The 19,179-nt window shown below is 47.7% G+C and overlaps 2 protein-coding genes across 5 annotated transcripts in view; both read left to right on the forward strand.

Annotated features, from left to right (window-relative positions):
* atrnl1a (attractin-like 1a) overlaps positions 1-19,179 on the forward strand; it is a 473,626-nt gene that overhangs the window by 104,364 nt on the left and 350,083 nt on the right. The gene's annotated exons all lie outside the window — the stretch shown is intronic.
* LOC141377164 (uncharacterized) lies at positions 171-4,765 on the forward strand. Its single transcript, XM_073920780.1, has 2 exons — positions 171-2,108; positions 2,190-4,765. Exons 1-2 carry the CDS (start codon positions 1,661-1,663, stop codon positions 4,556-4,558), a joined length of 2,817 nt encoding a protein of 938 aa, XP_073776881.1. The 5' UTR covers positions 171-1,660; the 3' UTR covers positions 4,559-4,765.

Raw genomic sequence — 19,179 nt, forward strand, 5'->3', positions numbered from 1 at the left:
GCAAAGTCGAGTAAAGGAGGTCGAGCCTTCTCATTTATGGCTCCTAAACTCTGAAATAGCCTTCCTGATAATGTCCGAGGCTCAGACACACTCTCCCAATTCAAAACGCAGACGCGGTTCGCGTCGTCCGCCTCAGTTTCGGCCCTTGTTTTGACTAGGGAGGCGTGTCCAAAACGCCAGGTAACCACTATATAGTGAGCACGCTAGCATTAGTCGGCAGGAGAAGCACTTTAGCAGCATCTAGACCAGCAGCCTGTAAGTACATTTAAGATTTGTTTCAGTTGTTGTGTATGGTTTGAGGACTTGTTTCCAGCTGTTTGTGTAAAGTTGTAGGACATTTAAACTTGCTTTCAGTTGTGTATAATACTAGAAGTTGTTTAGCCACTGTTTTCTTGGTTACTATAAGAGCTTGTGTAGCGAACGCAGATGCGGTTTCGCGTCGTCCGCCTCAGTTTCGGCCCTTGTTTTGACTCGGGAGGCGTGTCCAAACGCCAGGTAACCACTATATAGTGAGCACGCTAGCATTAGTCGGCAGGAGAAGCACTTTAGCAGCATCTAGACCAGCAGCCTGTAAGTACATTTAAGATTTGTTTCAGTTGTTGTGTATGGTTTGAGGACTTGTTTCCAGCTGTTTGTGTAAAGTTGTAGGACATTTAAACTTGCTTTCAGTTGTGTATAATACTAGAAGTTGTTTAGCCACTGTTTCCTTGGTTACTATTAGAGCTTGTGTAGCGAACGCAGACGCGGTTTCGCGTCGTCCGCCTCAGTTTCGGCCCTTGTTTTGACTCGGGAGGCGTGTCCAAACGCCAGGTAACCACTATATAGTGAGCACGCTAGCATTAGTCGGCAGGAGAAGCACTTTAGCAGCATCTAGACCAGCAGCCTGTAAGTACATTTAAGATTTGTTTCAGTTGTTGTGTATGGTTTGAGGACTTGTTTCCAGCTGTTTGTGTAAAGTTGTAGGACATTTAAACTTGCTTTCAGTTGTGTATAATACTAGAAGTTGTTTAGCCACTGTTTCCTTGGTTACTATAAGAGCTTGTGTAGCGAACGCAGACGCGGTTTCGCGTCGTCCGCCTCAGTTTCGGCCCTTGTTTTGACTCGGGAGGCGTGTCCAAACGCCAGGTAACCACTATATAGTGAGCACGCTAGCATTAGTCGGCAGGAGAAGCACTTTAGCAGCATCTAGACCAGCAGCCTGTAAGTACATTTAAGATTTGTTTCAGTTGTTGTGTATGGTTTGAGGACTTGTTTCCAGCTGTTTGTGTAAAGTTGTAGGACATTTAAACTTGCTTTCAGTTGTGTATAATACTAGAAGTTGTTTAGCCACTGTTTCCTTGGTTACTATAAGAGCTTGTGTAGCGAACGCAGACGCGGTTTCGCGTCGTCCGCCTCAGTTTCGGCCCTTGTTTTGACTCTCGAGGTGTGTCCAGCTGAATTCAATCAGCTAGTGCTTTGGGGTTATATAAACAACTAGTTCACCGCGGCAGCGGTTGCGGCAGCCTCGTGTGAAGACCGCCTCGTGTGAAGACCGACGAGGGTAAAGACCATCGACTCTACCTGCGCGACTCCACCGAGCAAAGACACCGACAAAGCACTTGAGTACTTTACTGTATTGTTTTACTTTACACTTATTTTTTGTTGTCAGTGCACTTTTATTATGTGTTTTCTAATTCCTGTTGTTACTAACACTCGCAAAACACGGGAGGTGCGCTGCAGGCGTAATCCTCACAACCTTCGTTCAATACATGTATCTACTATTTCACAACTCTCTCTCTCCGTGGGCCTCTGGAATTGTCAATCAGCTGTTAACAAGGCTGATTTTATTACCTCCATAGCTACATATTCTGACTATAATCTCATGGCTCTAACTGAGACCTGGTTGAGGCCGGAGGACACTGCTACACATGCTACTCTTTCTGCTAATTTCTCTTTTTCCCACACTCCTCGTCAGACAGGGAGAGGGGGTGGGACTGGACTACTAATTTCCAAAGAATGGAAATTTACTCTGATACCGTCCCTGCCAACAATCAGCTCCTTTGAATTCCATGCAGTCACCATTATCCACCCCTTCTACATAAATGTGGTTGTCATCTACCGCCCACCAGGTAAATTAGGTCACTTCCTAGATGAACTGGATGTTCTTCTCTCATCTTTTTCTAATTTTGCCACTTCCTTATTGGTGCTAGGTGACTTCAACATTTACGTTGACAAACCGCAAGCTGCAGACTTTCAGACTTTGCTTGCCTCTTTTGACCTAAAAAGAGCACCTACTTCTGCTACCCACAAATCAGGTAATCAGCTAGACCTTATTTACACACGACACTGCTTCACTGATCAAACAATAGTAACTCCACTACAAATATCTGATCATTTCCTTCTGTCTCTCAACATCCACATTACTCCTGAGCCGCCACACACTCCTACACTGGTTACCTTTCGCAGAAACCTACGATCTCTCTCACCCAATAGACTATCCACCATTGTTTCAGACTCTCTTCCTCCATCTCGCAAACTCACTGCACTTGATTCGAACAGTGCCATTAATACACTCTGCTCCACACTAGCATCATGTCTAGACCGATTATGTCCTCTTGCATCCAGGCCAGCCCGTGCCAGTCCTCCGGCACCCTGGCTCTCGGATGCTCTCCGTGAGCATCGCTCAAAACTTCGGGCTGCGGAGAGAATTTGGCGGAAAACTAAAAATCCTGCACATCTCTTAACATACCAAACTCTTCTGTCCTCTTTCTCAGCTGAGGTTACTTCTGCAAAGCAGACGTATTACCGTCTGAAAATCAACAATGCCACTAATCCTCGCCTACTTTTTAAAACATTTTCCTCCCTCCTCTATCCTCCTCCTCCACCCGCATCCTCCACACTTACTACTGATGACTTTGCTACATTCTTCTGCACCAAAACTGCAAAAATCAGTGCTCAATTTGCTGCACCTACAACAAACACGCAAGATACAACACCAACACCACACACACTCACCTCTTTTTCTCAGCTCTCTGAGTCTGAGGTGTCCAAACTTGTGCTATCTAGCCATGCAACCACCTGTCCACTCGATCCCATTCCCTCTCATCTCTTGCAAGCCATCTCTCCTGCAGTCATACCAACACTGACTCACATAATTAACACATCTCTTGACTCTGGTTTATTCCCCACTACATTTAAGCAGGCTAGGGTAACCCCACTGCTAAAGAAACCCAACCTGGACCATACGCTACTTGAAAACTACAGACCAGTATCCCTGCTTCCATTCATGGCCAAGATTCTGGAGAAAGTAGTGTTCAATCAAGTCCTGGACTTTCTTACTCAAAACAATCTCATGGACAACAAGCAATCCGGCTTTAAGAAAGGCCACTCAACTGAGACTGCCCTGCTCTCGGTCGTGGAGGATCTCAGACTGGCTAAAGCAGACTCTAAATCATCAGTCCTCATTTTGCTGGACTTGTCAGCTGCTTTTGACACTGTCAACCACCAGATCCTGCTATCTACGCTTGAGTCACTGGGCGTTGCGGGCACTGTTATACAATGGTTCAGATCTTACCTCTCTGACAGGTCATTCAGGGTGTCTTGGAGGGGAGAGGTGTCCAACCTACAGCATCTAAACACTGGGGTACCTCAAGGCTCTGTTCTTGGGCCACTTCTCTTCTCCATCTACACATCATCTCTAGGACCAGTCATCCAGAGACATGGATTCTCCTACCACTGCTATGCTGATGATACCCAGCTATACCTCTCTTTTCATCCTGATGATCCCTCGGTTCCAGCTCGTATCTCAGCCTGCCTGTTGGATATTTCACACTGGATGAAAGATCATCATCTTCAGCTGAACCTCGCAAAAACGGAAATGCTTGTAGTTTCTGCCAACCCGACTCTACACCATAACTTTTCAATCCAGATGGATGGGGCAACCATTACTGCATCCAAAATGGTGAAAAGCCTTGGAGTAACGATTGATGACCAACTAAACTTCTCTGACCACATTTCTAGAACTGCTCGATCGTGCAGATTTGCACTCTATAACATCAGAAAGATCCGACCCTTCTTATCTGAACATGCAGCTCAACTCCTTGTTCAAGCTCTTGTTCTCTCCAAACTGGATTACTGCAACTCTCTACTAGCTGGGCTTCCAGCTAACTCTATCAAGCCTCTTCAACTGCTCCAGAATGCAGCAGCACGAGTTGTCTTCAATGAACCTAAACGAGCACATGTCACTCTGCTGCTAGTCCGTTTGCACTGGCTGCCAGTTGCTGCTCGCATCAAATTCAAAACTCTGATGTTTGCCTACAAAGTGACTTCTGGCCTAGCACCTTCTTATCTGCACTCACTTCTGCAGATCTATGTGCCCTCCAGAAACTTGCGTTCTGTGAATGAACGTCGCCTCGTGGTTCCATCCCAAAGAGGGAAAAAATCACTTTCGCGAACGCTCACGCTCAATCTGCCCAGTTGGTGGAATGAACTCCCTAACTGCATCAGAACAGCAGAGTCACTCGCTATTTTCAAGAAACGACTAAAAACTCAACTATTTAGTCTCCACTTCACTTCCTAATCTGCAATTGCCTCTTTGAATATCACACTAACTGTACAAAAAAAAAAAAAAAAAAAAAACTACTAACACTTCCCTTCTTAGACTTTACAGACCTGAAACTTGCCTTTAGTACTTATTCATTGTTGCTCTTAGTTGTGTAAATTGCTTCCTTGTCCTCATTTGTAAGTCGCTTTGGATAAAAGCGTCTGCTAAATGACTAAATGTAAATGTAAAACTAGATTAAAAACCTATCTTTTTAGTACAGCATTGTGAGGAATGTGTTAGACCTACCTGTTTGTGATTTTGTTTTCTTGCGTGTCGCCTTCATGTTTCGTCACGGAGCACATGCTCTTTGTTTTGACAGTTCGCCATGTGCTCTTCCGTCAGCGTTTCCTTTTCCCCACCTCCTTGTTATTCACTTATTAAGCAATGATTGTCACCTGTAGCTCCTTGATCTTCTCCTCTATTTAATTCTCGCTTGCCTCCTTGTCTTTGTCAGACCGTCTTGTGTGTTTCGCGAGCTCACTCGCTCTAGACCCGCGTTTGTCCTGTCCTGTCTTGTGTATCTATCTGGCTCCATAGAGATTAGTTTCGGTTTTCGTTTGCCCTCTCTGCTCATCTCTCTTCTGCCCCGTCAGGCTATCTTCGGTGTCATTGCTTGTGGCGCTCGGACTCCATCGTCTGCCGACATCCGGCCACCTGCAGCTGCTCGTCTTCCGGCTGCTCCGCCCACGAAGCCTGGAAACTCACCACCTCCACGAGTCCGCCACCTTGTGGACATTCTATTGTACTACAGTCCAGTACTAGTTACTGCTGCCTGAATTACTCGTTTTATTCAGTGCTTTTTCTTTTATATTTTTGGATCCTCTGTCTGAGGCATTTTTGATTTTTGAAGTTAAAATAAATCTTCACCTGCATTTTGAATCTGTGGTTTCTTCCTGACAGAACGGTCTGACCAGTTATGGATTCAGCAGGTGCAGATCAAGTGAGAAATGCAGTGACCCAGCAAGGCATTCTCCTAGGACAACAGGCTACTCAATTAACTGCCACTTCACAAGAGGTTGAGTTTCTGACGGCTCGTGTTGCGGAACTTAATGATCTAGTCCAGGATCTACAGCTAAACCTCAGAGCCGGTAGGCAGGCAGCCTTCCCTCTCCATCCTGATCATGAGCCGCACGCTAATTGTCCACCACAATATGACGGGGACCCCAACTCCTGCCGATCTTTCTTGTCTCAGTGCTCACTGGTCTTCGCTCTCCAGCCACGCCGTTACGCCACTGAGGAGTCCAGAGTGGCATTTGTGATTACACTTCTTAAGGGCAGGGCCCGAGACTGGGCCACCGCTGTGTGGGATGCACGTGCTGCCTTTTGTGCCACTTTTGATGACTTTCGTAATGAGATGACCAAGCTGTTTGATCGGTCAGCTCACGGGGATGAGGCAGCTTCTCTTTTGGCCCAGCTAAGCCAGAACGGGCGTTCAGTGACTGACTACTCTGTTCAATTCAGGACCTTAGCAGCGGTCTGCGCTTGGAACGAAGCAGCTCTCCGAGCGAGGTTCCGGGACGGTCTGGATGATGAGATTCTGGACGAAATCGCCACTCATGACCTCCGTCATGACTTCGACGCCCTGGTTGACCTTGCTCTTCGTGTTGAGGGCCGCCTCCGCCGCCGTCAACATCGGCGAGCGACCCGTTCCTCCTGGAGGGCTGAGGAGGGTTTTTCAAACACCCCTCCTCCCATTCCGGATCAGGAGCCGATGCAGTTGGGGCATCTGCGACTAATTACACAGGAGAAACGACATCGGTTGGCTAGGGGCTTGTGCCTGTACTGTGGGAAACCGGGTCATCAGGCTGTCCGGTGTCCGTTAAAAGCCCCCGCTCACCAGTAGTACGGGGGATTCTGGTGGGCACTATCCCTTGCTCTGACACCCCCACATACCGTACCTCACTGCCAGCCTCTCTACAATTCGGAGATGTCGTCCATTCGTGCTCTGCCCTGATCGACTCCGGAGCCGAGGGCAACTTTTTAGACAGCACCACCGCTGAGTCCTGGGGCATTCCGGCTATCCCTCTTTCCTCTCCTATCACAGTCCGCTCCCTCAATGTTCTTACCATCACCTCCATCACCCATTCTACTCCTTCTGTAAGTTTAATTATTTCTGGCAATCACCGTGAGGATATTAGTTTATATTTATTTGACTCCCCGAGTGCTCCTGTAGTATTGGGGCACCCGTGGCTAACCAAACACAATCCTCATGTTGATTGGTCAACTAGTTCTGTGTTATCTTGGAGTCCGTCTTGTCTTGCTTTGTGTCTTGGTCCTGCCCCGTGTTCTGGTTCTGTTTCTCATGTGTTGCAGGTCGAAGCTGTAGATCTCTCCAGAGTCCCGTCGGAATATCACGATCTGCGTCAGGTCTTCAGCAAGTCCCGTGCTACTTCCTTACCTCCCCACCGACCATATGATTGTGCCATCGAACTCCTCCCAGGCTCTTCTCCGCCCAGGGGTCGGTTGTATTCCCTTTCACGTCCGGAAAGAGAGGCCATGGACAGGTACATTCAAGAGTCTTTAAAAGCCGACCTCATCCGTCCCTCTTCCTCTCCGGCTGGGGCTGGGTTCTTCTTTGTTAAAAAGAAGGATGGCTCTCTGCGTCCTTGCATTGACTACAGAGGTCTTAATGACATCACTGTTAAGAACAGGTACCCTCTGCCTTTGATGTCTTCTGCCTTTGAGTTATTGCAGGGAGCCAAGGTCTTTACTAAGCTAGACCTCCGCAACGCCTATCACTTGGTCCGGATACGTGAGGGGGATGAGTGGAAGACCGCATTTAACACACCCACGGGACACTTTGAATACCGGGTCCTACCATTCGGGCTCACTAATGCCCCGGCTGTCTTCCAGGCCCTGGTCAATGACGTGCTGAGAGACATGGTGAATAGATTTGTCTTTGTGTACCTTGATGATATCCTCATCTTTTCCCCTTCCAAGCAGGTACACACTCAGCATGTTCGACAGGTGCTGCAGCGGCTGCTGGAGAACCAGCTTTATGTCAAGGCGGAGAAGTGCGTGTTCCACACTAAGTCTGTTTCGTTCCTGGGGCATATTGTCTCGACGGAGGGAATCAAGGCTGATCCTGCTAAGGTAAGGGCCGTGGCCGAGTGGCCAATCCCCAACTCTAGAAAGGCTCTGCAGCGGTTCTTGGGGTTCGCCAACTTCTATAGGCGATTCATCCGGAACTTCAGCTCGGTCGTTGCACCCTTAACAGCTCTCACCTCTCCTAAGGTACCGTTCATATGGAACAGTCGAGCTCAGGAGGCCTTTGATGTTATAAAGTCCCGTTTCATCACTACTCCTGTTCTTTCTCTTCCAGATCCTGAACGGCAGTTTATTGTTGAGGTGGATGCTTCTGAAGTGGGGGTAGGCGCGGTCCTTTTTCAGAGGTCCCTTAGGGATGGGAAGGTGCATCCTTGTGCCTTCTTCTCCCACCGCCTGAGCCCAGCCAAACGAAACTATGACATAGGTAACAGAGAGTTGCTGGCTGTCAGGCTGGCCCTGGGGGAGTGGCGCCACTGGTTGGAAGGAGCAGCACACCCATTCTTGGTCTGGACGGATCATAAAAATTTAGAATATATCCGTTCAGCCAAAAGATTGAATTGCCGGCAGGCTCGCTGGGCACTCTTCTTTGGTCGATTTACCTTTTCCCTCTCGTACCGGCCGGGATCCAATAACATCAAACCTGATGCTCTCTCCCGGCTATTTGACGTCCCTGGAGAGAATGCTACCCCAGTAGCCATCCTCCCGAGGGGAGTGGTGGTGGGGTCTCTCTCTTGGGACGTCGAGCGGCGGGTGAGAGAGGCCGGTCAAGGAGGGGAAACACCGGAAGGGTGTCCGGGGGGTCGCCTGTTTGTGCCAATTCGGCTAAGACCGGAAGTCCTCCAGTGGGGTCATGAATCCAGAGTAGCCTGTCACCCAGGAATCCGGAGGTCGCTGGCTACCATTCAACAGCGATTTTGGTGGCCGTCTATGGCCCAAGATACCAAGCAGTTTGTGTTGGCTTGTGCAGTATGTGCCCAGAATAAGACTTCTAATCAGCCGCCCATTGGTCTGTTACAACCCCTCCCCATTCCCTCTCGCCCCTGGTCACACATTGCCCTTGATTTTGTCTCTGGCTTACCCCCATCGAGAGGTAACACCGTTGTGTTGACGGTGGTGGACCGCTTCTCTAAGGCTGCCCATTTTATCCCCTTACCCAAACTTCCATCCGCCAAAGAGACTGCTCAGGTTGTGATTGACCAGGTCTTTCGGATACATGGCCTTCCTATGGATGTGGTCTCTGACAGAGGGCCTCAATTTGTCTCTCGGTTTTGGAAAGAGTTCTGCAGACAGATCGGGGCCTCTACGAGTCTGTCTTCAGGTTTTCACCCCCAGACCAATGGGCAGACTGAGCGAGCCAACCAGGATCTTGAAAGAACTCTCCGCTGCTTGGTGTCACAGAATCCGGGTACCTGGAGTCAGCAACTATCTTGGGTCGAATACGCCCACAATTCCTTGCCAGTTGCTTCAACAGGTATGTCCCCTTTCCATTGCTCTGTTGGTTATCAACCCCCTTTATTCCCTGCTCAGAAGCCCGATGCCGCGGTCCCGTCTGCCTTTGCCTTCGTTCGTCGGTGTCGCCGCACCTGGAAGAGGGCTAAGGAGGCCTTGGCCCAGGCTTCCAGACGGACCAAAGCGGCGGCTGACCATCACCGGACCCCTGCTCCGCCTTTTGTTTGTGGTCAAAAGGTTTGGCTATCTACTAAGGACCTACCTCTCCGGGTGCCTTCTCGCAAGCTGGCACCCAGGTTCATAGGGCCATATCAGATCACTAAGGTCTTGAGTCCGGTGACGGTACAGCTCAAGCTTCCGTGCACTCTTGGTCGGGTTCACCCTGTTTTTCATGTATCCAGGGTCAAGCCTGTGTTCCGGTCCCAACTTAATCCTATTGGTCATTCCCCGGCCCCTCCTCCTCCTCGTCTAGTAGATGGCGTTCCGGTCTATACAGTGAGGAGGCTTCTTGATGTGAGACGCCGGGGCCGGGGCTTTCAGTATCTGGTGGACTGGGAGGGCTATGGTCCGGAGGAGAGGTCTTGGATTCCAGCTCGGGATATTCTGGACCAGTCGCTGATCGGGGAATTTCGTCGGCGACGAGGTGAGCCTCCTCTAGAGGCGCCGGGAGGCGCTTCTGGGGGGGGGGGGGGGGTGTAATGTGAGGAATGTGTTAGACCTACCTGTTTGTGATTTTGTTTTCTTGCGTGTCGCCTTCATGTTTCGTCACGGAGCACATGCTCTTTGTTTTGACAGTTCGCCATGTGCTCTTCCGTCAGCGTTTCCTTTTCCCCACCTCCTTGTTATTCACTTATTAAGCAATGATTGTCACCTGTAGCTCCTTGATCTTCTCCTCTATTTAATTCTCGCTTGCCTCCTTGTCTTTGTCAGACCGTCTTGTGTGTTTCGCGAGCTCACTCGCTCTAGACCCGCGTTTGTCCTGTCCTGTCTTGTGTATCTATCTGGCTCCATAGAGATTAGTTTCGGTTTTCGTTTGCCCTCTCTGCTCATCTCTCTTCTGCCCCGTCAGGCTATCTTCGGTGTCATTGCTTGTGGCGCTCGGACTCCATCGTCTGCCGACATCCGGCCACCTGCAGCTGCTCGTCTTCCGGCTGCTCCGCCCACGAAGCCTGGAAACTCACCACCTCCACGAGTCCGCCACCTTGTGGACATTCTATTGTACTACAGTCCAGTACTAGTTACTGCTGCCTGAATTACTCGTTTTATTCAGTGCTTTTTCTTTTATATTTTTGGATCCTCTGTCTGAGGCATTTTTGATTTTTGAAGTTAAAATAAATCCTTACCTGCATTTTGAATCTGTGGTTTCTTCCTGACAAGCATACACTCAGGGCATCCTTTAGCAATATGATACATGAATGTGCTCTGCGCAGGTTTCTCCATCTCGTTTTTATACACTATGAACAGCAGCTACGTTAATTATTCTCTTTATTTGCTATTTCCACCTGGGGATACTCTTCCCGAGGCCCTCAGACTATGCAATGCCACTGATTCGATCCAAGACCAGCGATGAGATGATTCCAAGGTTTCCAAATCCTGGACCAGGCCATATCATGAGCAGCTGCTGTGGTGGTCATGGAGGAGTGGAGAGCATGAGACGAGGACAGACGAGTCTTCGCTGAGGTCCAGCTTTCCAGCCTCCGCTGCCAAGACTGCAGCGAGAGGAGAAATGGTTGTGCCCTACTGAGCCAGGTTTCTCTCAAGGTTTTTTTAATTTTTAACTTTCGCCAATTGGTGAAGTTTTTTCCTCGTCGCTGTCGCCACTGGCTTGCATGGTTCGGGATCTGTAGAGCTGCGCATCGATGGATTTGTTCTTCAGTGTTTGGACTCTCAATAGGGATTAATGAACCATACTGAACTGAACTTAAACTCTGAAAACTGAACTACACTGTTTCAATTCACTATGATCTTCTATGTGAAGCTGCTTTGACACAATCTACATTGTAAAAGCGCTATACAAATAAAGGTGAATTGCTGTCTTCATTAGTTTAAAAAAAACAAACATTTCATTACAATTACAATTTAAAACTGCATCTTGGATATCGTTTCTGATGAAGATACTTGTTGTCTTAAAAAACTTCAAACAAAATGTAAAAAAAAAATTATATATATCGTTGGATCGGTATAGCAGAATGTTTTGATTCTTGACTTTTAATGCCATCTTAATTTTAATTCCTAGCTAAAATGCAAAGACTGTCTGATGTTGGAGAGAGACTAATGTTAAGTCAGTGTTTTGATGTAAACTTGACTTTCATTTCCAACCCAAACACAGCTTCTCTTTGATTTTGGTGTAAAACCACAATTTTGGGTCAGTCCAATGTAGAAGCTTATATCTTTAAGCTAACGTGTGGTTTTGACATCAAAACAAGGTTGTCTGGTTTATTTAACCAGAAATGGTAAGCATGGTCTGGTATAAAATTCTGATGGTATGATAACCTTGGATAAAAACATCATGGTTTTACTGTATTGTGGTTACTGCTCTAAAATATATCATTTTAAATATCTGGGTAAAAAAACAAAAATCTTTTTTTTCCCTTTGAAAACAAAATATTTTGTTTTGAAAAAAACTTTTAAAATATTTTAAAGCAGTAAACATGTCAGGCTAAATAATTCAACTGAATCATTAATTTTGCTGTCTTCTTTAGGTTTCAAAACACAACTGTTCTTTTCTAGGATATCGTTTCTGCTAAAAATACTGTTGTACTGGAAAAAAAAAAAAAAAAAAAAAACGTAAAAAAAAAAAAAACCTTACATACATCGTAGGAACAGTATAGCAGAAAGTTTTGGCGGTTATAAAGCCTTTTTCTTTTTCAAACCACAGTATACCTTGAAAATGGTTATCGTGATATGACTGTCCATTCAGCTAATTTAGACGCCAATCAGATTTTTACTTTCAAACTAATTATGACATCTGTTTATCATTGGAGGTTGACGTCAATCTAGCATCTGGTTTTGACGTCGGCTCTGTCCAATGTTGAAAATGGTTTAGTCATAAAGCAAACATCTGGTTTTGACGTCAGCCCGATTTTTCTTAAACATCTGTCTAACAATGGAGCCATGACGTCAACTGAGCTAACATTGTTTTAAAATCAGCCAGATTTTCGGCCTAATTTTACATCTGTCCATCACTAGATTTCAACATTCTTCTGACATTGTATTGACATTTTGGCATATGCAGAGAAGAGATTACTCAGAAAACAAGCCCCTTATAAAAGTATTCAGGGGTTTATTTGTCTCTATGTTCACTCTCACCAGACACTGTGTTGTTTTATTGCTGATATCTCTGTGATGCAGTGCTGTTCTTGAGCACATGTAATGCGTGTTGTTAATCTCTGCTGCTGTCATCAGTGCTGCTGGAGGGAGGCTGTGAGATGTTGGATGCGACAGTTGTTTCTCTGTCTGTTTCTCTCGCTTTCCTGTGATCTGTAAATTGTTGTTCGCTTATATAAGGATCTCATGCTATAAAACATCTGTGCGGGAGGGGTTGTTAACAGAGTTTACATATTGTGTGTTTTTTCGACCCATTATATAGTATATAAGCACATTAAATTCATTTAATATCAGGAAAGCTTGTCAAATGTAAAGAGAGCCTTTGTTTTTTTCTCCCATCTGATTAAATGACCATGAGTGCAGCTAATTAGTGAATTAAAGAGCGTGTAACGAGCAGAGAGTGTGTCCGATCTAGCAGCCTGGGAGAAACATATGCCACGGAGCTCATGTAACTTGGACAAACACATACATCTCAAAAAACACAGATGTCTCTGTCAGTAAAAAACGGTTTGGTTTGCATAGAGTGTGGTTTACACTACTGCTGTGGCATTTCTGTGTAAAATATCTCTGCACTGATATTAGATGTCTCAGTTGAGATAAGTAAAAAGCAACTCATTCACAGCAAAGGTCACGTGAAGTGCTTTAAAATATGCATTTTTTTTAGATACTTGACATAATCTCAACCGAAAACGAAGAGAGAATGGGGCATATATGTCTAGCTCTTCCCTCTTTTTAAAAACAGCCAAGTGCATCAAATGAAAAGCAAATGGAAAGTGTCTTGAAGCGGGCAGGGCATGTCAGATACTAGAGAGCATGTAACAAGCTGTCTGGTTAAACACACATAGACACACAGCACCAAGCAAGCGAAAGCGACACACAGCGTCATGCTCTCTCTCATTCACACACATACACACACACACACACACACACACCAAACAAGCCACACACAGCATCACGCTCTCTCTCATTCACACACATAAACGCAAGCACGCACACACACACGCGTGCTTGCTCGCTCGGGAGCGATATTGTTACATCGCCCGCTGCCATTCAAATTACATCAGAGCTACCGACCGCTCCCGCACTTTAATCGGAAATTTATTCCCGCACCGCAAGAAATCTGGTCGGGTCTCGCTGCTCCTGCAGACCTCTATCCAGAAGTATTGCTGTAACAGCCGAGAGGAGAGGAAAAGTCACGCCAGAAGGTCAAAAGGGCCACAGTGAGAGAGAGAAAGAGAGAGAGATGGAGAGAAATGGAGTTTACTTTCATTCTCTCAATCGCAGAGAAATAGGTGCTGCTGCTGTAAGTGTCAGTGTAAGTCTGTCCAGCAAACACACATGCAGTGAAACAGCACAGTTTCTGCATTTTTCAGTAGTTGGAACTAGGGCTGTACAATTAATCGAAAAAAAGATCATGATCTTAATTCAGCTTTTCTACTATTAAGCCAATTATATATTCAAGGTCAGGAGAGAAGCTTAAAGGCGGTTACACAAGTCTTCACAGGAACATGAACACCTTCAAATGGCATTAAAAGTGTCACATGCTGTATTTATAAGGTATAATTCACCCAGAAATGTCATTTCTGTCTTCATGTAATGATGTATTTGCGGCCGTGAAATCACACGTGAGCTGAGCGCCAGCTACCGAGAACGTGCACGTGCATGCTGCACACCAATGGCGGCTACTCTAGTATTGTAGTGTTGTTGTTTTAACAAATCATCACTTTAGAATTATAAGGTTCTATCTGACATTTCTGTCATTTTGACATTTTAACACTTTAAAAAAATAAATAAAATATTACACACATTGTTTGCTCTATGGAATGCAAAAACTTTGAAGCTCAATATCACAAAATCATTCAGAATGCAGATATAATCTTATAATTCCAAGGTGACAATATGTTTGAGTATTAACAATAATAATAGGCTACTAATATTAACCTTTATTTTACATTTAAGAGAATCGTGAGAAAGAATCGTGATTTTAAGCAAAAAAAATTGTGATTTACATTTTAGCCAAAATTGTGCAGCACTAGTTGGAGTGTTGTAAATACTCGTGCTCACCTCCCTTGCATAGTAATCTACACCGACATAGCGCATATGAGATAAATAAATGACATTACTACATAATAACCGGTTATGATTATTACTGAACCGATACTAAATTGTCTGCAACACAGTGCTGTCATACAAGTGTCAGTATAAAAAATCAGGAGGAATCAAATGCAGGGAAAAACAGAATTATTTATTACTAAAGTGGCCTGCAGAGGGGATATTATACAACAAAAAATTCTCAGCACAGGGTGCTGTAAATGCCACAGAAAAAGCACAAAATACTGGCAAAAAATAAATAAAGAAAGTTCAACAGAGGGCGCTCAGCGATCCAAAGTCGCCAGTCAAAAAGGGGCAAAAACGGAAGGTATAATTACAGGCAATACTAAGTGCTTCCAGCAGGAGGCGCACGGCAGTCCAACTCTCAGTCAAAAAACAGGAAATGGGTAACTCAGGTGAAGGGCAATATAAAGTGCTTCCAGCAGGAGGCGCACGGTGGTCCAACTCTCCAGTCAAACGGGAAACACAGCAGTATCAGCCGCCGAAGTGAAAGCGCCCGGGCGGGATACAAGGCGGCCAGAGAGGGAGAAGATCGCTGGTGGGCGGGATAGAAAAGGCTGAAGCAGGAAGTGGAGAGGGAAGCGTCTGCCACAACTGATAGCAGCGAGGGCGATCTGATAAAAGGGGAAAAAACAGGAAACAGTCCAAACCACAAAATCGAAATCAAAAAACTGGCACTGGAGTCAAAAATGGATACAAGACAGGACACGATCTAAGAGGCCACCGCGTGAGGTAAACACACTAACGACCCGGTACAAGACAATGACAGAGAGGAGAATAAATAGGGAGACTCATAAGGCTAAGACTAGAGACAGGTGCGAATAATGAAATAATGATCTAATGAGTAACCTGATAAGTGGGTGGAGTGAGGCAGTGGAGCACATGGCGCGCTGTCAAAACAATGCCATGTGCTACGAGAAAACAAACACGAATGACTGTGACAACATGCAGGTGACAGACCATGACAGTACCCCCCCCCCTACGAACGCCACCTGGCGTCTCAGGGGAGGGGCTTACCCAGTCGCCGGTGAAGGTCCACGACCAACGCCCGATCCAGAACATGCCGAGCTGGAATCCAACTCCTCTCCTCAGGACCATAACCCTCCCAGTCCACCAAATACTGGAAACCCCGGCCCCGGCGTCTGACATCCAACAACCTCCTGACAGTGTATGCAGGAGAGCCATCCACTAGGCGGGGGGGAGGAGGGGCAGGGGAGGAGATAATGGGGTTAAGATTGGATCTGAACACAGGTTTAACCCTGGATACATGAAAAACAGGGTGTACCCGACCAAGTGTGGGAGGTAACTTGAGCTTAACCGCCACCGGACTCAAGACCTTGGTGATGCAGTATGGACCAATGAACCTGGGTGCCAACTTGCGTGAGGCCACCCTGAGAGGCAAGTCCTTGGTTGATAACCATACCTTCTGACCACAAACATATTGAGGTGGGGAAGTCCGATGACGGTCAGCTGCTGCTTTGATTCGTCTAGAGGTCCGGGCCAAGACCTCCTCAGCTCTCATCCAGGTGCGGCGGCACCGTCGGACAAAGGCCAAGGCAGACGGAACTGCAGCATCGGGCTCCTGTGAAGGAAACAAAGGCGGTTGATAACCCATAGAGCAGAGGAATGGGGACATACCTGTAGACGTTACCGGCAGTGAATTGTGGGCATACTCCACCCACGAGAGCTGTTGGCTCCAGGAACTAGGATTCTGGGAGGTCAGGCAGCGGAGGGCTCTTTCGAGATCCTGGTTGGCTCGTTCACATTGCCCGTTGGTCTGAGGATGAAAACCTGAGGACAGACTCGTAGAGGCCCCGATCTGCCGACAGAATTCCTTCCAAAACCGGGAAACAAACTGTGGTCCCCTATCAGAAACCACATCAACCGGAAGACCATGAATCCGGAAGACATGATCAACCATAGCTTGGGCTGTTTCCTTGGCTGAGGGGAGCTTGGGCAAGGGGATAAAATGGGCTGCTTTAGAAAAACGGTCCACTACAGTCATTATGACAGTGTTTCCTCTTGAGGGAGGGAGGCCAGAAACGAAGTCCAGGGCCAGGTGTGACCAAGGACGAGAAGGGATGGGCAAGGGCCGGAGCAGACCAACAGGAGCCTTGTTAGAGGTCTTGTTCTGGGCACATGTCGAGCAAGCCAACACAAACTGCCTGACGTCCGACCCTAGAGAGGGCCACCAAAATCGCTGGCGGATGGCAGCCAGTGATCTCCAAATTCCTGGGTGGCAAACCAACCTGGACTCATGGCCCCACCGGAGAACCTCGGAACGCAGCGCAACCGGCACAAACAACCGACCCTCCGGGCACCCCTCTGGTACTTCAATCCCTTGACCGGCCTTTATTACCCGCTGTTCAATGCCCCAGGAGAGGGACCCAACAACCACTCCCTCAGGGAGGATGGACTCCACCGGGGTCTCCCCACTGGGGGTCTCGAACAGTCGTGAGAGGGCATCAGGTTTGATATTCTTTGACCCTGGCCGGTACGAGAGGACGAAGTTGAACCGACCAAAGAAGAGTGCCCAGCGAGCCTGGCGTGCGCTCAACCTCTTGGCCGAACGGACATACTCAAGGTTCTTATGGTCCGTCCAGACCAAGAAGGGGTGCGCCGCACCCTCCAGCCAGTGACGCCACTCACCCAAGGCTAGCCTGACTGCCAACAGCTCCCTGTTACCGATGTCGTAATTACGTTCTGCTGGGCTCAGGCGATGAGAGAAAAAGGCACATGGATGCACCTTCCCATCCTTGGATGAGCGCTGAGACAGGACCGCGCCTACCCCAACCTCAGAGGCATCTACCTCAACAATAAATTGTTGTTCAGGGTCTGGAATAGAAAGAACAGGAGCAGAGGTGAAACGGGACTTAAGGGCACCAAAGGCCTCCTGAGCTTGTGTATTCCACTTGAACAATACCTTGGTGGAGGTGAGAGCCGTTAAGGGTGCAGCAATCTGGCTAAAGTTCCTGATGAAACGCCTATAGAAATTGGCAAAACCCAGGAACCGCTGCAGGGCCTTGCGGGTGTTGGGGACTGGCCATTTGGCAACGGCCCTTACCTTATCAGGATCAGCTCGGATTCCCTCAGCCGAGATGACATACCCCAGGAACGCAACCGACCTAGCGTGGAACTCGCACTTCTCCGCCTTAACAAAGAGCTGATTCTCTAGTAGCCGTTGGAGGACCTGACGCACATGCTGAGTGTGTTCCTGTAAAGAGGATGAGAAAATGAGAATATCATCCAGGTACACAAAGACAAACTTGTTTACCATGTCTCTCAGCACGTCGTTAACCAGGGCCTGGAAGACAGCTGGTGCATTTGTCAGACCAAAGGGTAGGACCAGATATTCAAAGTGTCCCGTAGGGGTATTAAAGGCTGTCTTCCACTCATCTCCCTCACGAATGCGTACCAAGTGATAAGCGTTACGAAGGTCTAACTTGGTGAAGACCTGGGCTCCCTGCAACAGCTCAAAAGCAGACGACATGAGAGGTAAGGGGTACCTGTTCTTTATCATAATGTCGTTTAGCCCTCTGTAATCAATACAGGGACGCAGGGAGCCATCCCTCTTCTTAACAAAGAAGAACCCAGCACCTGCAGGAGATGATGAGGGACGGATGAGACCGGCATTAAGTGACTCCTGAATATACCTATCCATAGCCTCTCTCTCTGGACCAGAAAGGGAATACAAGCGACCCTTGGGCGGAGAAGTGCCTGGGAGGAGGTCAATGGCACAGTCATATGGTCGATGAGGAGGGAGAGACCCAGCCCGAGACCTGCTGAAGACCTGACGAAGACCATGGTACTCAACCGGGACCTTGGTTAAATCGGCTGTCTCCTCCTGCAACACAGAACACAAAGAACCAGGAGACAAGGCAGAACCCAAACAAGATACATGACAAGACTGACTCCAGGCCAACACAGAATCTCCAGACCAATCAACGTGAGGATTGTGCTGTGCCAGCCAGGGATGCCCCAGGACTACAGGGGAACCCGGCGAGTCAAAAAGGTACAGCTCAATGGCCTCACGGTGATTGCCGGAAACGACAAGACTTACACAGGGAGTGATGTGGGTGATGGTGGAGAGAAGCTGACTAGCTAATGACCAGACAGAAATGGGGGAAGGGAGAGGAACGGCAGGAATGCCCCACTGTTTGGCAATGGCACGGTCTAGAAAGTTACCCTCGGCCCCTGAATCAAGCAAGGCAGAGGCCGAATTAGTGGATCCTTCATACTGGATGGTGATGGGCAACAGGGTGCGAGAGCGGGGGGAGTCTAGACAGGGAAAGGCGCCCACCAGGATCCCCCGGTTCACTGATGGGCCTTGGCTTTTAAAGGACACTTGACGGCAAAATGCCCTGGTTTTCCGCAGTAGAGGCATAGACCACGGGCAAGACGGTCCCTCTTTTCTTGAGGTGTAAGGCGCATACGACCCATTTGCATGGGCTCAGGTTCAGGTGAGGGAGGAGTAGAAGAGCTAGATTGTTGGAGGGGAAGGTCATTAACCCTCCAGGAGGAGTGAATGGACCGCCAGTGGCGGCGGCGGCGGAGGCGCCCCTCCACACGGAGTGCCAGGTTAATAAGGGTCTCAAGGTTATGGGGGAGCTCATGAGAAGAAAGCTCATCTTGGATCTCTTCGTTCAGGCCCTCAAAAAATC

This window comes from Danio rerio, chromosome 13 (assembly GCF_049306965.1).
Source record: "Danio rerio strain Tuebingen ecotype United States chromosome 13, GRCz12tu, whole genome shotgun sequence".
Lineage (NCBI taxonomy): Eukaryota > Metazoa > Chordata > Actinopteri > Cypriniformes > Danionidae > Danio > Danio rerio.